The sequence below is a fragment of the Calypte anna genome, chromosome 18 (genome assembly GCF_003957555.1).
Source record: "Calypte anna isolate BGI_N300 chromosome 18, bCalAnn1_v1.p, whole genome shotgun sequence".
NCBI lineage: Eukaryota > Metazoa > Chordata > Aves > Apodiformes > Trochilidae > Calypte > Calypte anna.
The window spans coordinates 8,035,780-8,052,227 of record NC_044263.1 but is presented as its reverse complement, the minus strand read 5'-3'; the positions used below and the strand labels follow the sequence as shown (position 1 = coordinate 8,052,227).

Genomic DNA, 16,448 nt, shown 5'->3' with positions numbered 1-16,448 from the left:
TCTAGAATCTGTGTGCCTTAAATCCCCTGAATTCTAAGTCAATGCAATGCATTTTCCTACTAACTAATTGTTTCAAGCCCTCATGGAGAAAAATCTCATCTCATATCCTGTGAATAATGTCTGCAGTGGTATCTACTTCTTTCTGTAGAGGTTCTGAAATTCATGGGTTGTCACATGCCCCTTAATGGGGTTTTATCTCCGAAAACCTCTCATCTATACCCCAATGGCAAGGCTTAGATGCAGCTGCTGCAGGGATGGGGAGGTGGAGAGCAGGGGTGGCTCAGCTCTCATAGCCGCTTTGTGCCTCCCCCATTGCAGGATTAGCTGGGTGGGCAGAGAGGGCTGGAAAATATTCTCCCAGCCCCCGTGTTTAACCTGACAGGTCCGGGGTGCGGTGCGGTGCCTGACCCGGCCAAGCGGGAGACACGCACAGCCCCCCGGGCTCCTCTCTGCAAGGGGCGTGCGAACCCTGCAGAGCCCGCACCGCCGGCCCGGAGAGGCAGAACCCCGAGGGGCTGGGCAAGCAGAGAGGCAGCCCTGCCCAGCCTGGCCCCTGAAGGAGAGACTTCCTCCCGGCCGCCCTCCTAAAACCGAGCGGGACCTTCCCCGGTGAGTGCCGCCCCACCCGCGGCAGCTCCCGCCGCGGAATTTACTCCGGTCCCTTAATTATTTCGCTCTCATCAAGAACTTTGTCTACAGTCCCTTGTGCAGCGAGCTGCATCCCCCTCTTACGCTGGCTCCGGGCTACTGTCCTCCGCAGTCCCGTCCGGCAGTCGGGAGGTAAGACACGGCTCGGCACCGCACGGGGTAGCACGGCAAGGCACCGCACGGCACGGCACGGCTCGCAGCCGCTGGACCCGCGCAGCCGGTACCCGCAGCCCGGCTCTCCGCACCGGCAGGACGGGCTGGGGTTGCTGGGGCACCCCGGGGAGCCTCTCCGCTCCGGCCGGTGGGTCCTGATGAGGTTCCTAGCACCGCTCCCTCCTGTGTGCTCACCGGGCTTTCCCCGGGGGATGAAGTGTTCCAGTGAAAAACTTGGGGGTGGCCGCAGTCGGAGCTGCTCCCCGCATTGCCGGGTGCTCCCCCGGAGCTCCTTGTGCCTTCTCGTCCCCGGCGTGCAGAAAGCTTTCCGTGCCTGGTCGCCTCTCTTGCATCGGTATTTGGGGACAGGCATGACACGCAGTGGGTTGCCCTCGGTGTGTGTGTTTACAGACGCTTTTGAAAGTTTTCTCGTTTGCAGATAACCAGGTTTGTTTGGGGAGGGTTTTGTTTGGCTCCCATCCTGCCCTCCAACTGCGTTTGAAAAACGAAAAAGATGTGAGAGCTTGCATCTGGTAATTGTATTACCTAAAATCTTGTGGTGGAAACTTATCGGCATTCCGAGGCTTAGATAGTTGGCATGGGTGTAATGTGTTCTCCTCCTACCCTTGTCGGCCAGGGACTGATCCTGCAGTCCTGTTAGTACAAATTCGGGGTCTGTATTTCAAAGAGCATTCACGTGGGGCTGAGCTGGGGGACTGTGCTCAGCATTACCATAATCTGTTGCATTCCAGATGAACTCTGGCTCTACTTCAGTAAAGAACGACTCCTTATGCTACTTTCCATAGTCTCTTCAATGCAAAACCAAGTGTGAAACATGGGCATTATGATTTATTGGAAGCTGACATAGGCAAAAAAGGGAGTTTGAAATATTATGCAAGAGAGATACAATCAGGTCCAGAGCCTGAAGGCTCTCATGGGAGCACCTCATGGAAATTATTCTGAGTTAAAACATTGGAAACTTAATGGACAGATTTCATGTGTTTCTGCTTCTCAGCTTTGTAGTGAGGGAGTGGAAGAAGAGGGAAGAACTGTTGTCTATAAAACGTTGCTCTGTTGTTTGTTTGGTTTTTTAAAATAAAAACATTAATTTACAAACATTACCTAAACTGGATGTAGACAAGAACAAATATAAATACATTACTGACAGGGCAATTAATCTTCCCAAAGAAAGATGCTAGCAGAATGGCTTAGGGGGCACAATTGCACTTGGAAGAACTTTTCAAATAAATGTTATAATTCTTGTAATATGAGTGGAAATTAACTGTAAGATAATTTCAGAAGTCCACTATTGTTTTAATGTAATCCAGACCATTTTTCCAAGTTGGTTGGTTATTTTCTGTGTTTCCCTCCAAATTTTAAACAATTTAAAGTAATTGTCGCGTAGTATGCTTAAGAATATAGTCAAGGAGATAAGCAAGGAGACTTCCTTATTATTAGCTAACTTCAATAATCAGCTAAATATACTTTAGCTATGTCACAGGCTTATTTCAAGGATCATCTAGAGAAGAACAGCAGCAGTTTGTGCCTGTGAAATGTTAGCATGGTCAAAATAACTGTAAAAGAGAAAAAGCCCTTAAAGTTTATCATTATATGAACTTATTCTGATTAATTTATTCTCATCCTTGCTTAGGACTCCCTGCTTCAATGTTGAAATGATCTTTCATAATCATGCACATATAGGAAGGGAATGTTGAAAAAGATTAGCAGCATAGATCTCTGCTGCTTCATAAGTTTTACCCAGCTGCTTGGTGATTTCACAGCTGTTTCTGCAGTTGATAACAATTTCCATCGCTCTGCTTTCTGGGGAGTTGTCACACTGCTGCAGATTCTGCCTTGTCCCTATTTGAATTAAGAATCTTGTTTTGAAAAATCTAATAACAGAAAGGAAAAATAGTAAATAGAATGGATTTATGTTTATTACAGTGAGTGCTTGGACTCAGTTCACTCTTTTTTTTTTTTTTTTTTTTTTTTTTTCCTGAGAGGACTTTCCACAATTATATTACTTGAAGTTTTGTTATAGTAGAATTGATTTTAAAGGGTTTTTTAGTGGCAAGCATGTTGTCACTGACAGTTTACAGCTGGAGAAACCAAGGCACGGGGAGATGTAGTGATTTTCTCAAAGAAACTGTAGACACAGAAGAGACAAAACCCCAAGTATTCTGAGTTATGATTCACATAGGTGAAGTGAGCAATAGAAATAAAGTTCATTAACATTTTTAACTTCAAAAATTCATATGTATTACCTTTCCTTCCTAGCTCCTTCTTGGGGACTTGCCTGGGTTGTGACACTCACCATTGAGACGTCACATCATCAAAGGGAAATGTTACAGAGAGCCAGAAATAGGTGTCTGCTGCCAAGAAAAGAGGCAGAAGCCACTGGGAGAGCCAGAGGGAGAACGTCTCCTGCTTCGGTTAGGATAGGAGCAGGGGTCAGCATACAGAGGGAGCTTTTCCATGCAGCAGTTTTGTTCCTAAGAAGCTGATAAGTATCCAACAACTTTTCTTGTAGGAAACTTCCTTGCAAGAACATTGTCACCTCCAATTCATTGTTCAGCAGCATCTGACACTTCAGAGCTGGGAGCTGTGTGACCGCCGTGCATTGACATCTTAAGTAGTCTTCTACTGAGCCAAGGGATTTGTTATGATGGATTTCTCATGGACCTGGTAAGTGTGCATGCTGATAGATTCCATGACTTTTCAGTAAATCTTAATTTACACTTACTAGTGGGTAAAACACTCCTCTCCTGTATATCCAGCATTAGGCACAGGTTGCCACAAAACCCTAAACTTTACTTGTAGTGTGATTAGTGAGAGGATGCTGGTCTTGCCGGGTGTCTTTGCCTAAATTTCTTACCCTGAAACTTGAACCAAATCACCTGTCGGCGTAAGTCAGAAGTGACTTTGCTGGCAATGAGGATCTACTGCCCTTTATTCTGGGGGTGAATACCTTTACTTACACTTCATATAGGTTCTGTTGTTTATTTTGCTTATGGTATTTCAGTAGAGGTTTGTTTATTTGTTATATGTGATTGCCTGTCTGATTCCATCCTACTGCAGACAAGAGGTGTGCTCCTCACAAGTCAAGAGGTATTTTGCCATTAACTTAACTTTGTCATTTGGCTTTTTTTAATAAAAATCATGTTAGTTTTAAGTGCATAAATATATCTTCATTCTTCATAACTCTATGTACAAGATGTCCAAGCTATTAACAATCACTGAGGATTATCAGAAACAGAGATACAAGGACTCTAGAAACAGGACTAAATATACTTTGAATGTTAAAGTTTTTCAGAATAATCATGTTTTTTATGAGCCAAACCAAAAGCCTTCTCACATTTCCCTTATTGGGAAGTTTCCCTATTTCTATGACTGTTAGATAGAATATTTAGACTTTTGAATAGTTAGTACACTGTGTGTAGAACTAGGAGATATTTTATATGGAAAACGGGAAATTTTTCCTTCCTCAAGTTTAATAATAACATGTTGAACAAACTTCATTTTGTCTAACAGTAAATGAAAAAGGTGACATTTAGGGACCACATTCTCCCTTTTTGTTGAGCTTCTGTAGTGTTTTATTGATAAGTAATGCAGGAACATAATGGCACCAATGTGAATCTCAGTGCTATGTTGTTATTGAAATGCAGAACCTGGGCTCAGATCCATATGGGGATAGGTCAGTGGTGTTCTAGTGCTTAATCATGTTTTATGATTCAAAGGACAATGCAACAGAACCTAGGAGAAACTGGGATATCTAGGGTATCAGCAAAGACATATTTTGTCTGATAGCACTGATTAGATCCCTTGTCTGCTCTTGGAAATACCAAGTACCATTACAGAAGAACACAGAATCATAAAATGGTTGTGATTGAAAGTGACCTCTGGAGGTCGTCTGGTCCATCCCCTGTCCCTCTCAAGTAGGGTCATCTAAAGAATTCTGCCTAGGACTGCCCAGATATCTTTTGAATCAAAGATAGAGACACTACAACCTCCCTGGACAACCTGTTCCAGTGCTCAGTCACCCTTGCAGTAAAAAAAATGTTTCCTGATGTTCAGACAGAACCTCCTGTGTTCCAGTTTGTGTCCATTGCCTCTTGTGTTGTCAGCATGTGTTCTCTGTGTGTGCTCAGTTGTGTGGTGCTCAGTGTTGCCTTTAGGGAGAGAAAGGCTGCTCTGTCTTGTAGCTGATGGCAGGATTGAGCCCTGAAGCTATCTGTGTACAGCAAGATACAATATTGAGCTGATTATTTTTCCTTAGAGCAGTAAAACAGAAGCCAGAGCTGAGCTTCCCTTCTCACATTAGGGTTCAAGGAAACTCTCAGACTACATACAGAGCACAGCCCCTGTATGTGTGTGTTTAAAAATAGTGAAATCCTCTTTCTCACAAAATACACAATCCACCACATGAGGCACTGAACTACAAAACCAAGGGCTCTCCACAGTGGACAAAGATATCTTAGCAACAAGGGTGGGAGTGGTGGGAAAGGAAAAGGAGAATACAAGTATCTGGCAATTAACTTCCTAGTCACAGATGCAAAGGTGATAAAAGTGATAAAAGCATTAGTACATTGCCAACACTCTTCCGTGTTCTCTGAGGTGCATCCCATCCTGCTCATAGGAGAAATTCCAGACCATTCCAGAGGGTAATGGAGAAGTCCTGTGAGGTACTGCCTGCCAGAAAATCCAGTGGTTCACCAGTGTCCCCGTCTGTTATATGTAGGGGGGTGCCCTGAGAGCACAGACTGGTCCAAGGCAGCACAGCCATGGTAGCCTCAGCATTGTCAGAGACTCACTGCAGATTCCAGGGTGGCCTCCACACCAGCAGAGTCCCACTGAGGTGGCAGAGGTCTGTCATGGCAACCTGTAGCAGTGGAGAGCCATGGGGTTGTCTTGCCCTGACCAGGAGGGATACTGCCCACAGGACTTTAACAATGGTGTCTGGTTTGTTCTGGAACTGTTCTTTTGAGCACTTACACACATATTGATGATTACCAAAGCAATTGATTCAGATCCATCACAATCAGTAGCATTACAATTAAGCTTGTGCATAAATCCTTGTGGGGTCAGAGTGCCTGTTTGTTTGTGATCCCAAGTGAGATACTTCCATGTCACCCATTTCTCACAGAATGATCATGCTCCTTGGTTGAACTCCTGCTCTTTTCTCCACAGTGCAAGGCGTGTTCAGCAGAGCCTGCTCTAGCCTAAGAACTGACCAAGTCACGACAATCAAGATGACAAACGAACCTATTAAAGAGATCCTGGGCACTCCAAAGCATCCTGATCCTGTAACCACAGAGAAGAGTAATAACAATGACTGTGTGATCACCACCATCCCTCTGGTCAGTGAGTGTCAGCTGACTGCAGCCACAGGGGGAGCAGAACTCTCCTGTTACCGCTGCACCATTCCCTTTGGTGTGGTTATCCTCATAGCTGGTACTGTGGTTACTGCTGTGGCATACATCTTCAATTCCCATGGATCAATCATCTCAGTGTTTGGATTAGTCCTCTTGTCATCAGGACTCCTTTTGCTGGCTTCTAGTGCAGTGTGCTGGAAAATCAGGCAGCAGAAAAAGAAAGCAAAGAGGCGGGAGAGCCAGACAGCACTGGTGGCAAATCAGCGAACCTTGTTTGGTTAAAGACAGCTTAGAGAAGGTTGGATGGAAGACAGAACCTTTGTAAGTCAACTTGGCTATTTACCAGTAGGAAATATTGCAGGTTTTAATTTAACTTTGGAAATGAAATGAAGTGAAAATGGAATGGATTAAGAAATACTCTTAAAAACTCTGCAAGTTCTCTTAATATTTTTCATACTGCAGACTCGGTAGTGATTCTTTCCAAGACAGAGGAAACCCCACTTTTCCTTCACAGAAAACAATGGCATCATAACTGACTCATCAAAACTGCATTGTCCAACATACTGATCATGTTGGAAGGGAAGCTTATAAGAACTAAGAGAATAAAAGACTTGAAATGCCAGAGATCTCCTTAAAATACACACTGTGACATTTGACCAAGGGGAGAAGTCATAGCCTTTGAAGTGACAGAAAGCTTATGGCCAGATTGTTTGTAACTTAAATTGTAGCTCAAAATAGAAAAAAAAAAAACCAACCTAAAACACCCAAGCAATAGGAAGCAAACACACAGAAGGTTGTTCAATAAGCTGACTCTTATATTTTATGTAACTTTCATTATCTGTGGTACTTTCCCCCCTTTTTAAACCAACTAATATTAATTTTTTTTTACTATTGAATAGAAATAGGTAGAAACGTGTAATTATATTGTCTAACCTAAATAACGAGGTATGATTATAGCTTAAAACGTGAGGCTTTTTTTTTTTTTTTTTGTAAATTAAAGTGGTCAGGTTTAGCACTTTTGATTATTTTACTATAAAATTAAAAAAGGAAATTTCAGTGCTGCTGAACCTTTAGAAAATATTTTTTTTATTGCTATCAATATAACTTGTACCTTCAACTTTGATGGCTTTATGAATCTATTTTTCTAGAACAACACCTGTGACAATAACTGTGAACACATGTACTACTGACCTCTTCTGAAATGTCTGTAGACAGTGGCTTTTGGTTTGATAGTCCATCCCTCTTCCAGCTTGATTCAACTCATCTACTGAAAAATTGTAGCATTCAGTTCTGCAGATACTTGCATAGTTTTAGACACAACCATTGGTAATTACACGTGGAAGTAAATCCATCTGTGTAGTAGGTGTTAGTTGAAGGAGCTTTGGCATTATGAATTTTTATGAAAAACGGGTGCCCTGTGTCTGTGAGTGAGACGCTTGTTTCAGTAACTTTTGTGTTCTAGAGGTCTTCCAGCTTTTCAAACGTAATTAGTAATTGAGGGGATGGTCCCAAATTGAAGCAAACCAGAACATTATTTCTTTATCTATATTTTGAAGGACAAGAGGTGCTGAGCCAAGTCAGCCTTCCATGCCTGTGTATATGAGGGTGTCAGAAGACACAGGGGCTGAATGGAGTCCTCTGTCTTTTCTTTTTTTTTTTTGTTTCCATTCCTTTCTCAGACTCAGAAGGGCTGGATGTGAGTTTTGCTTTGCCCTTCTGGAGCAAGTGAGGCCCATGCTATCAGGCTTCCTCTTTGCCCTCCAGAGCCCCTGGCATCCACCAGGCCTGTGGCTGTGCTGCTGCAGAGCCCACCTGCTGAACAGGTGCCACAGGGCAGAGCCTTCTGAGCCGTACACATCTCCTGCTCCAATCACCCAGGAATTCTGCCTTTGGTGCCCCCTTTTCCTTTGCCCTCCACAGTTTCAGCTCGTTACATCCATAACTTATCTCCGGATTTGCAAAGTGCACTTCGTGTTTTAAATAGAGCAAGCTATATGTCTGGGAGGGGATGTTTGGAGTCAGTATTTGCGTTGCCACACTCCGTGGTTACCAGACGCTATAATAAAATCACTTGCATCAGAGGAAAGCTGACAACACATTTTAGCACTTCCAGAGCCCTACTTAATCACGGCAGGAAGCTTTCCTGCTGCTAGGAGAACATGTTGCGTCACCAGAACATCTGACACTGGTGTCTAATGTCAATCACTTTGCTTAAGGTCATTAAAAATATTAGGGTGTCCCCTTACGATGTACAGGTTTTGCATGAGTGACAATTCATGGGAAATGCATAGCATGATAAATAATGGAACAGGTGGACTAAAGTGGTGTCTTTCCTGTTTAAAATGAGAAAAGTGATTGACATTAGCAAAGCTGAATAATCTAAATAGGACTGTTTATTTTTTTTATCCCTGGGAACACAATAGTTTTTCTGAGTCCTTCTTCCCCCTCCCCATTTCTTTTTCCTCAGTGGAATTTTGCAGGCTGCCAAGGAGAGAATAGCAGGGCCTGTAGAAATGCAGGGATTTCTGCTGCCCACGTGTAGCAGCTCAGCTCCATGATTCCCAAGCTGAGCCCAGAGTAGGAGCAGCCTGTTGTCCTCTTCAGGAGTCTTTCCCATACACGGGTCATTATTTTGTGAGTCAGGAGAGCTTGCATCCAGTGTGTGGATGGAAAATAGAGAGGAAAGGTGAGGCTCTGGTCAAGGCATAAGAAAAGGCCAAACTCAGTAGAACAGAGGCAAAGGGGTTTTGGAAGCAGGTTTTTTTCAGGAAGGGTAAATAAGACTGAGAGTCACTCTGCTACTGCCAGGGAATATTTCCTTTCCCTTATCTCTGCTCTCTTTTATATTTGCACTGCATATTACAAGGACACAGCAGAGTGCCAGCACCACCCTGCCTTTCTTTGGGCATCTAGGCACTAAGCAGCATGGGATCAGTGACAGCCTTGCAGTGACCCTGGGCTTGATCCCCTAGCATAGCAAAGCTTCAGACACATCATGGTGTTCTGTAATACCAATGGACAGGTTGAGAGGTCTCCAGGTAATATGCTGAGCTCTATAGGATCACTTATCCTAGTGAGACAAAGTACATGTATGAGCATCTTCATATCAAGCACAGAGTGAAAGTCTGTGCAGGAATTCACACTGGTTTGTCCTCTATTCTATTCTAGAACTTTATGGGGAAGAATCCCAGCACCAGATCCTCGTGTGCTGCAGGAGCAAGGCAGAGGTTGGAAACAGCTTAGTCAGAGACTTCATGCTGTTGAAGATGTTTTTACATGTTACATCACTAACTTGCCACATGGCCCTAGAAACTGGCAAAAACTTCTCCACCACGACTTGTGTGCATTCATTTTGGGACAACCTGTAGTAGTAGTAGCAGTAGTAGCACCTTTTCTGAATGACACACATTGATGTCCAACACAAGGCTCACAGTCTGGTTTTCCTTCTTGCAATGCACATTTTATATTATTATCTTTGCTTTCCTTATACCCCTTGTCCTGGTTCCAACACAGGACAATACATTATTCTTTTTTAGTCCTTAAAAACCAATCATTTTGGGAGAGGTGCTACATGAATACAATGTGGCAGGCTTAGCACCTTCAATCATTTCAGAAACTGGTGGTACTGTTAAATCTGAAATCTTTTTTACAAGGTCACATTTACGTTTCTTTGGCAAGGCTCAACCTCTCAAACTGGTCAGCTACAAACAGCAAAACCTCTGCTTCAGCTTTTGAACACCATGACCTAACCTGGATTGATTTGGGGTTTCATGCAATCCACCAGTCTTTCATACCAAGCCATTTGGAACTCCACAGTTACTGTTTGGTGTTTCTCATGGGAACCTGAAAGGCAAAAGTCAGCCTGGAGGATGCAACCCTGTGGAGATCACAATGACTTTCCAGTCCAGAAACACCTTCTGTTTGGGTGTGAAAAGGCTTTGAATGTGACAAATGATATTTTGGTTCTGGGAGAGGTTGGGTGGAAGCTGATGCAAATTTTATTGTCACAATTCCTTGTCTCTCCCTTCCTGCAATCCCTGGCAGTATTACGCAAGCAAAATTGCCCTCACAAGTATAGAAAATTATCTAATAGGGGAATTGCACTGGTGCACTGGGCAAATGTTACAAGGATCTTAAATAATAATTTGAGAACCTAAGCACAGGAAATTGTGTCTGTAACTACACCCTGTATTGCTATTGTACACAAAGCCAGTTATAGCCTGGGATAGTATTTTAAAATAATAATCAGGTTGGTATGAAAATGCTTAATATTTTTTCAAGTCAAACTGCCCAATTGATGATTCCCCAGTCACTTAACATGTCAGGTTTTGTATGTGACTGTGGTTCTACTACCATGATTTGCCAGATTTAAAAAAGAAAAAAAAAAAAGTAGAGAGAGAAAGGTTAGTTTAGTGGACTTGTTTCAAGAATTAAGTTTCTCTGCCTGGGCTGCCTGGGAGAGCTCCTGTTACCAAACAACAAATGTACAATATTACTGCAGCTTTACAGAATAGGAACCAGGCTCAGAGTATGGAAGAAAGAGAGGCCTGAGAGTCTCACCATGTTCCAGAAGGGTCAGGCCAGGATCCAGCCCTCTGGAATATCCTGTATTCTTGCCTCGGCTTTGCTTATCCAGAGTCAAACACCAGGGCTACTGCTACTGTAGTATCTGAGATGGAGGTTGTTGCATATTATTAGTAGGTTTCACCTGTTTTTACAGTTGCCTACAATATAAGAGCAGAACAATATTGGCCATCCTTTTGCATAAGTATTTCCAGTATCTCTGCTGCCTTTAGACTGTAGAACATTTAACACATCAGCATAAATCTTAGTCAATTGCAAAGAGCTTTTATATGTAAAAGTACATGAACATATCAAGAATTGCACTTTATTATATGAAAGATGACATAAATCCTGGCAAAAGTCTGTGTGTAGACTAAATCTTACAGGCTAAGCCATATGGGAGAACAATGGTCTTAAACTGCAGAATCAACTTTAATTTTTGGCTTTTATTCAGGTTGTTGATGTCACTATTAACATGACAGAGGATCTAATCCTTCCTCTTGTGAGGAGCCAGTTGGAGTCCTATTGTCTTAACTAATGCATCCAAAAATTTTCATTTGTGGTGAAAAAAACTTTTTTTGATTGATTGCTTTCACATCTTAATTCTTCCGTGATTTCTAGAGTAAGAGAAAAAAAGTATTTAAAAAAAGAGGAAAAGAGGAAGGAAAGAAAGAAAGGAAAGAACACAACAGCAAATGTTGGACACTGCATAAAGTCATAGATGGATAGGAGAGCTTTACACAAGTGCCTTGTTGAAAGACAGACTTTTAAAAATATTTAAGTCCTGTTATTGATATGTCCTTGGATGTATCCTCAGTTTCATTCTTACAAAATGCCCAAAGTCTCCAAGTTAAGATCAGTCTTAGATCTCACTTCATATTTCTTCTCCTTTTCTGTTTCTCAGGAACCAGTTAGCTCAGCAAAAGGCAGCAGTTTGATTTCTTACCATCTTTTGCAATTTGAAATTAAAATGGTCATTTGGGATTTGCAGAGGCAGTGCTCCCGTGGATTTCTAAGTTAAAAGGCATCCAACTACAGTCAGCTCTTGAAGAAGCAGGGATTATATAGAGGTAAAAACGTCTGTACTGCAGCAAGGGATGGCAGTGAGTAATCTATTTAAATAATAATAATAATAATAACAATAATAATAATAATAATAATAATAATATAACAGCAGAGCAGCCCTTCACCACCTCTTCCCAGCCACATTCCCTTTCAGTCTGAAGGCCCGAGTTTGTGAATAGAGTTAACAGCTTTCCTGGAAAACTGGCCCATGACATTATTTCCTTGTGAACTCCATCCACCTGTCATGTTAGGGCTTGGTGCAACGCCAACACTGGCAGGAAATAATAGGCAGCAGGATGCTGGTGTGTGTCGATGGCCCTGACCCTCCCATTCCTGAACATGAATGCTCCTCCAGCTCGCAAGGCGTCACAGCCCTGTGGCTCCTGGGCCCACAGAACCAACATGGGTGGGATGCACAGCCACTAAAATAACATCCAGCCAGCTGAGCTGCAGCCACAGAGCTGCATGGGAAGAGATGGTGTCACATTCTCACTGTCTCCTGCTCTTTGTTCTTTTGCCCATGTTCTCACTGGGCTGTGGAGAAGAGGGGAGTACAACAACAAAGAGAACACCCTACAAAATGTGCCTGTATCTGAATTAGCTATGGTTCCCCAAAAGAACACAAAAGCTTAATTAGACAACTGTTGCTTCTTGAGGGAAGTGCACTGGCAAGGGAACATAAGCTCTCAGCTTGAAATTTATTGCAGCCACCCATCTGATACTGCACTGTTGTCCCTGGGAAAGGTTTCAGTTCAGTATTTAGTAGGACAAACTCTTGGGTGATTAAATGGTGGGTTAGTGGAGCACAAATCATCCCTTACATTAGACTTGGGTTCAGTTTGTGACATGATGCAAACTCAAGTGTTCAGTCTCCAAGATGAATCCATCAGCCCCTTGTCTATCTGGGTAGTTGGCACCCCCTAATGCTTCACAAGCATTTGGAAGAGTGCAGAGAGGAGGGTGGGAAGAATTCTTATTCCCACTTTCCCTTCTGCCAGAAGGGAAATGTATGCTTCTCTGACTACACATAGGGGCAAATAGCCAGAGATGTCTATACTTGTAATACTTGCAGCATAAAAATGGACTCCCCCAAAGGAAGCTTTTTACCAGGACTGATGGATGAAAGCCAGGATAATTGCTGGAAGGGCCAAGCATCTTGGGGCTACAGATGAAATTAAAGTTTGTTTGCAAGGCAATGCTCACCACCTCCCCACTCCCTTTGCAGTCAGATGGTTAAGAAATGTCTGACCCTGCAAGCCAGCTCTGGCTTGTTGTGGTGAGATGTCTTCTCTGGTTAATCAAGCCATGATAATTTTTCCTCATCTTCCATGTAATGGAAGAGCTGAAACCCCACTGTAATTCACTTAATGTAATTCAGGAGCTCCTAGTTAAGAGTGCTGGGGACAGATGCACAGTCTGTGGAATAGGCTTATTCTCACAGAATCCATGGGGTATGTTGTGTATGAGCCTCTCTGTGTTGCCACTTCTGTTTTGTTTCTAGCTAGATAAGAGACAAAGAAAATTTCATACTTTGCTTACCAACTGATGGCCTTTCAAATAATGATTTCTGTTATCACACAAGCAAAGGACTTTTCAGCCTTCACTCATAAAATTTGTAAAGAAATCTCTTGATCTTTTAGCCATTTCCCTATAAATAGTTTTCATAAGAAAGTACAATCACTAAATCAATTGCTGCCTGACCTGGAACAAAACTGGTACAGCTCAAGTTTAATGAAATCGAGTCTTGAGGCAAACCATCCTATCACCCCTTACCCTTTTTGCCCAAAGGCAAAACTGCTGAATTGAATAATATAATTCTTTCACAAAGATCAGGAGGATGATCACATAATTGCTAACATCAGCTCTTGCAAGATCAGTTATTAAGTGTAATAGAACAAAACCTTCATTTGCCTTTTAAAATAATAACAAAAATAAATCCAAGCCTTCTAGAAAATGAGCTTTTCTTCCCTTGGCAAAATATTTTTGTTCCTCCATCACAGCAGCTGAGACAGGTAGGGGTCATAGGCTCAATTGCCATCAGCTCCAAGTATTGTGAAAGATGTAAACCAGCAGTGTTGGGCACAGCATTGACATCATATTCCCTGACTTGCTCAAGTTCTGCCTCCCTGTGTGCTGACATCCGTGAGGCTCTGATGGCTTTTCTGAGCAGCACATCATCAGGGTTTGTCCTTGCTGTAGCTCAGGCTGCTGATCACAGACTAGAGGGTCCTACCTCGAGATGCACAGAAGTGCAGTTGGACTGTAAAGTGACCTGAAGTGGAAATATCAGGCCTGGAGCTCAGGACAGGACTCAGAAAGTCAGAGAGAAACCACGAGCACATTGGTGTTTTGCTCATGCTAATGTTAAAGCAGAGGTAAGTACTCCAGAGAAAGACCGAAGCACACTGGCAGCCAGCTTGGAAAGGCTTTCACCACCGCTGCTCATGATGTATCTGTGCCTGGCTAGGTAAAAGGTTTTGTTTTTTTTTTTAATATTTATAAAGCAGATAACAGAGATCTGGGCTCAACACAGTGTTGCCTGACACCGTGGAGCATCTGATGAATCACAGACTGTTGCTGCTAATGCACTTCTGGTGGTGGCTTGGTGGGACATCAGGGGAACTGGTTGTTAGTTCATTTCCCATGGGCCACCAACTGGGGACTTAATCAGATGGTGTCAACTTTCACTCTGGTCAAAATGGTCATTAAAAACCATTCTCCTGGAGGTAAAACAGTTACCTGGTGGAGGTAAAACAATTTCTGCTTCTGTTAAAGAATTACTACTCAGTTGTTTTTGTAAAACAACAAGCTCTTTCCAGCTACAGTATTTAAAACCAACAACAGCTCAACTGCCTAGGAATTGGTAGACAGACATTCCCCTTCCCAGCAAGTTGTGTCATACAACTGCCCTGGACCTCAGCACTTGCCCAAAACTTTTGCTGTGTTTTTACAGGACTCGGGTCTCTAAATCCCTTCAGTCCATGTGTATTTTCTGTCAGCTTTGCACTGAGCCAGGGAGCAGTCAGTGAGTACAACCCATGGATGTGCATGACAGTGCAGGGTGCTAAGGAGGAACTGGGTGAACTGGGACACGTATGGCCCCATTTCCCAGCTGCCTGCCGCTGCTGAGCCAACTGCTGTGTACAGGTCCAACCTTTCTGATCGTCTCCTGTGTCCCAGAGTCACGGTGACATCGTGGGCCGGACCAGAACCTTGTACCAAACCCCCCCGGCCCGCAGCCCTGCAGAGAGCCGCTGGCAGAGCCGCCTGCACGAAGCCGCTAGCAGAGCACCAAGGTCTTGTTAGAGCCACAAGGGGACACCAATTTTGGATATTTTTGAGCGCCATCTACTGGAGTTTTATTTCTTTTCTAATGTTTGCACACGGAGTGTGCTGCTTGTACCTTCATAGGTATATAACACTCTGGGGTGTGAGGCTTGAAGGCTTCTGAATTGAGGAGAAGCATGGGAAAGGAAACCTTCAGCACCACCGTGCTCCCCTGGCTGACACACAGCCCTCCAGTGTCCCAAGAAGCACCTCACCATGCTCCCATGTTTTCATGGTCTGGTATTCTTTAATTTCCTAGGGTGAAAGATTTCCCAATGCTGGAGTTACAGCTGGTCAGAAAATCCCCAGTGAATAGGCTTCTGCTGGAAAATGATTACCCGATTGACTCAAAACATTTCATAGGAATGTAACAATTTTGTTGCTTACTCACTTTTACAGGAACTGTAAAATTGTATTAAAACATTTAGTTTTCAACAACATCCTTTTTAACAAAAAAACCCAGAGAAATATAACACAAAACACTTTAATGTTGCTGAAAATGAATTATTATACCCATATATGAAAGCTCTACAGCTAAATCCTAGGTGTAACCTGGATAAACTCCTGAGTCTCAGATTTGCAGCCTGATTTGGGAAAGTAAAAAAGTCAGAACAATCTTGGAATTCTTCACAGATTGAAATTCCCAATAGCAAAGAACTCTTTTTTTTTTTTTTTTTTAATTTTTATTTCTCTTTTCTGTGTTGTTTTGAGAGAAAACAACCTGACTTGGGAAATTCTTTCTCCCTGTTTCTGTCTGTGCACACACTGCTGATACCTTGCTAAACCCTAATTCTGCCGACGCACTCAGTTCAGCACAGCAGACTGTTGGCAGTTTCAGTTTCCTGTAGCAGAGGCAAACCTTTTGTACTTTATCCCTTTGGGCAAATTTTTCTTTCCCAGTGTTAGAAGTGTGCGAGGTCTTTCCAGCTGGGAAACGCACGTTGCAGGCAGTGAGGCCAACTGTACAAAGAAAAGGGAGTCTTGGTAAAAGTTACGACACCGACATCTGGCATATAGATTTGATCTCTGTCACCTCCTTTGCTGGACAATGCTCTTGTCCCCAGAGTGAAGTCTTTGTTAAATGTTGGAACTCTGCAAATGTGACTGGCATCAGCTCTGCAGAGTATTTTGAGAGAGTTCTCATATGCACAGGTCTGTCATCTGAAAGAAGTAAAATCTTTCTTCTCAGCTCTCACTGGCATCAAGTCCTAACCAGCAGATATTTGGGAAACCAGGCCTGATGCATAAAGCTGTAGTCTGAACACAGGACAACAGCCATCAGGTTGGGTTGAAGAATGGTTTTGAGACTGAGAAATGTAC

The 16,448-nt window shown here is 43.0% G+C and overlaps 1 protein-coding gene across 4 annotated transcripts; it reads left to right on the top strand.

Moving 5' to 3' along the window:
* The first annotated feature begins 602 nt into the window (after positions 1 to 602).
* On the top strand, positions 603 to 6,555 carry TMEM100 (transmembrane protein 100). 4 transcript variants are annotated; one of them, XM_030461853.1, is made up of 4 exons: positions 603 to 780; positions 3,332 to 3,486; positions 3,880 to 3,909; positions 5,989 to 6,555. In XM_030461853.1, the coding sequence occupies exon 4, from the start codon at positions 6,051 to 6,053 to the stop codon at positions 6,453 to 6,455; it is 405 nt and encodes a 134-aa protein (XP_030317713.1). In that variant the 5' UTR covers positions 603 to 780; positions 3,332 to 3,486; positions 3,880 to 3,909; positions 5,989 to 6,050; the 3' UTR covers positions 6,456 to 6,555. The 4 variants fall into 4 exon arrangements, with proteins under 4 accessions (XP_030317713.1, XP_030317710.1, XP_030317711.1 ...); XM_030461850.1 differs by lacking the exon at positions 3,880 to 3,909; XM_030461851.1 differs by lacking the exons at positions 603 to 780; positions 3,880 to 3,909 and adding an exon at positions 869 to 949.
* The last annotated feature ends 9,893 nt before the right edge of the window (positions 6,556 to 16,448 follow it).

Bases quoted from the DNA above. Each gene is read 5' to 3' on its own strand.
- TMEM100 (XM_030461850.1), top strand. From the start codon at position 6,051: ATGACAAACGAACCTATTAAAGAGATCCTGGGCACTCCAAAGCATCCT.